General features: G+C 35.2%; 1 protein-coding gene across 1 annotated transcript; it reads right to left on the bottom strand.

Moving 5' to 3' along the window:
- Positions 1–108: 108 nt before the first annotated feature.
- SARC_16938 (hypothetical protein) lies at positions 109–287 on the bottom strand (the record flags this gene model as incomplete). The annotated part of the gene is made up of 1 exon (XM_014288959.1): positions 109–287. A coding segment is annotated over one exon (179 nt), but the record flags the coding sequence as incomplete, so codon positions are not given.
- Positions 288–804: the final 517 nt, after the last annotated feature.

The following is an 804-nucleotide window of genomic DNA, read 5'->3' as shown; positions in this document are numbered from 1 at the left end:
ATATATATACACACACATATATATATATATATATATATATATACATATATATATACGTGTAGTATGGTCATACTAAATCTGACTAATCATAGGACACGCTTGCAATCATTATACCAGATGAAGTAAATTTCGTCCCAGCTTATCCAAAATTGTTCGTTTGGCGTTGGTCTGTGAATCGCTTTCGTATTTCTCGCCGCCAATCTCGATAACATTACTCAGGGCCAGGCGTGTACCCGAAAAGTTTCGCAAAGGACCGGCCCGCAAACCCGAACTACGAGACAGTTGGCCTGTGGGATATTTGCGTAGGGTTTCGGGGTTACAGTGTATCTCATACATAAAAAAATAAATTGGGTTCCTCTGCTAATCTTCTATTGAAACATAAAAATGCAAAAGTCTTTAAGGTTCACCAACAATTGATATTTGGTTAGAATGTAGATTTATTTACTAATATGATATAGATTGATTCACTACATATATAATTAAGATCTAGATTGATTCACAATTATATATAGATTTATTCATAAGTAGGATATATATTTATTCACCATTAAGGTATCGATTTATTTACTATTAAAATATAGATTTATTCACTATTAGGAAATATATCTATTCACAGCGCTATATGAAACCTGATATAATACATCTGGCTTTGGGACTCAAGCCCTGGGTGTCTGGGACCATCTAGCTCAGAGTGAGAACCGAAATGCTCTACCAAGCACACGTCGCCAGTTGTAGTTGTAGTGTGCGAGTGCAACATGGAAATGGTCCAAATATTTAGATATGATCAGCAATCGGTCTTATGAA

Source organism: Sphaeroforma arctica, assembly GCF_001186125.1.
Source record: "Sphaeroforma arctica JP610 unplaced genomic scaffold supercont1.9322, whole genome shotgun sequence".
Taxonomy (NCBI): Eukaryota; class Ichthyosporea; order Ichthyophonida; genus Sphaeroforma; species Sphaeroforma arctica.
This window is presented reverse-complemented; position numbering and strand designations above follow the sequence as displayed.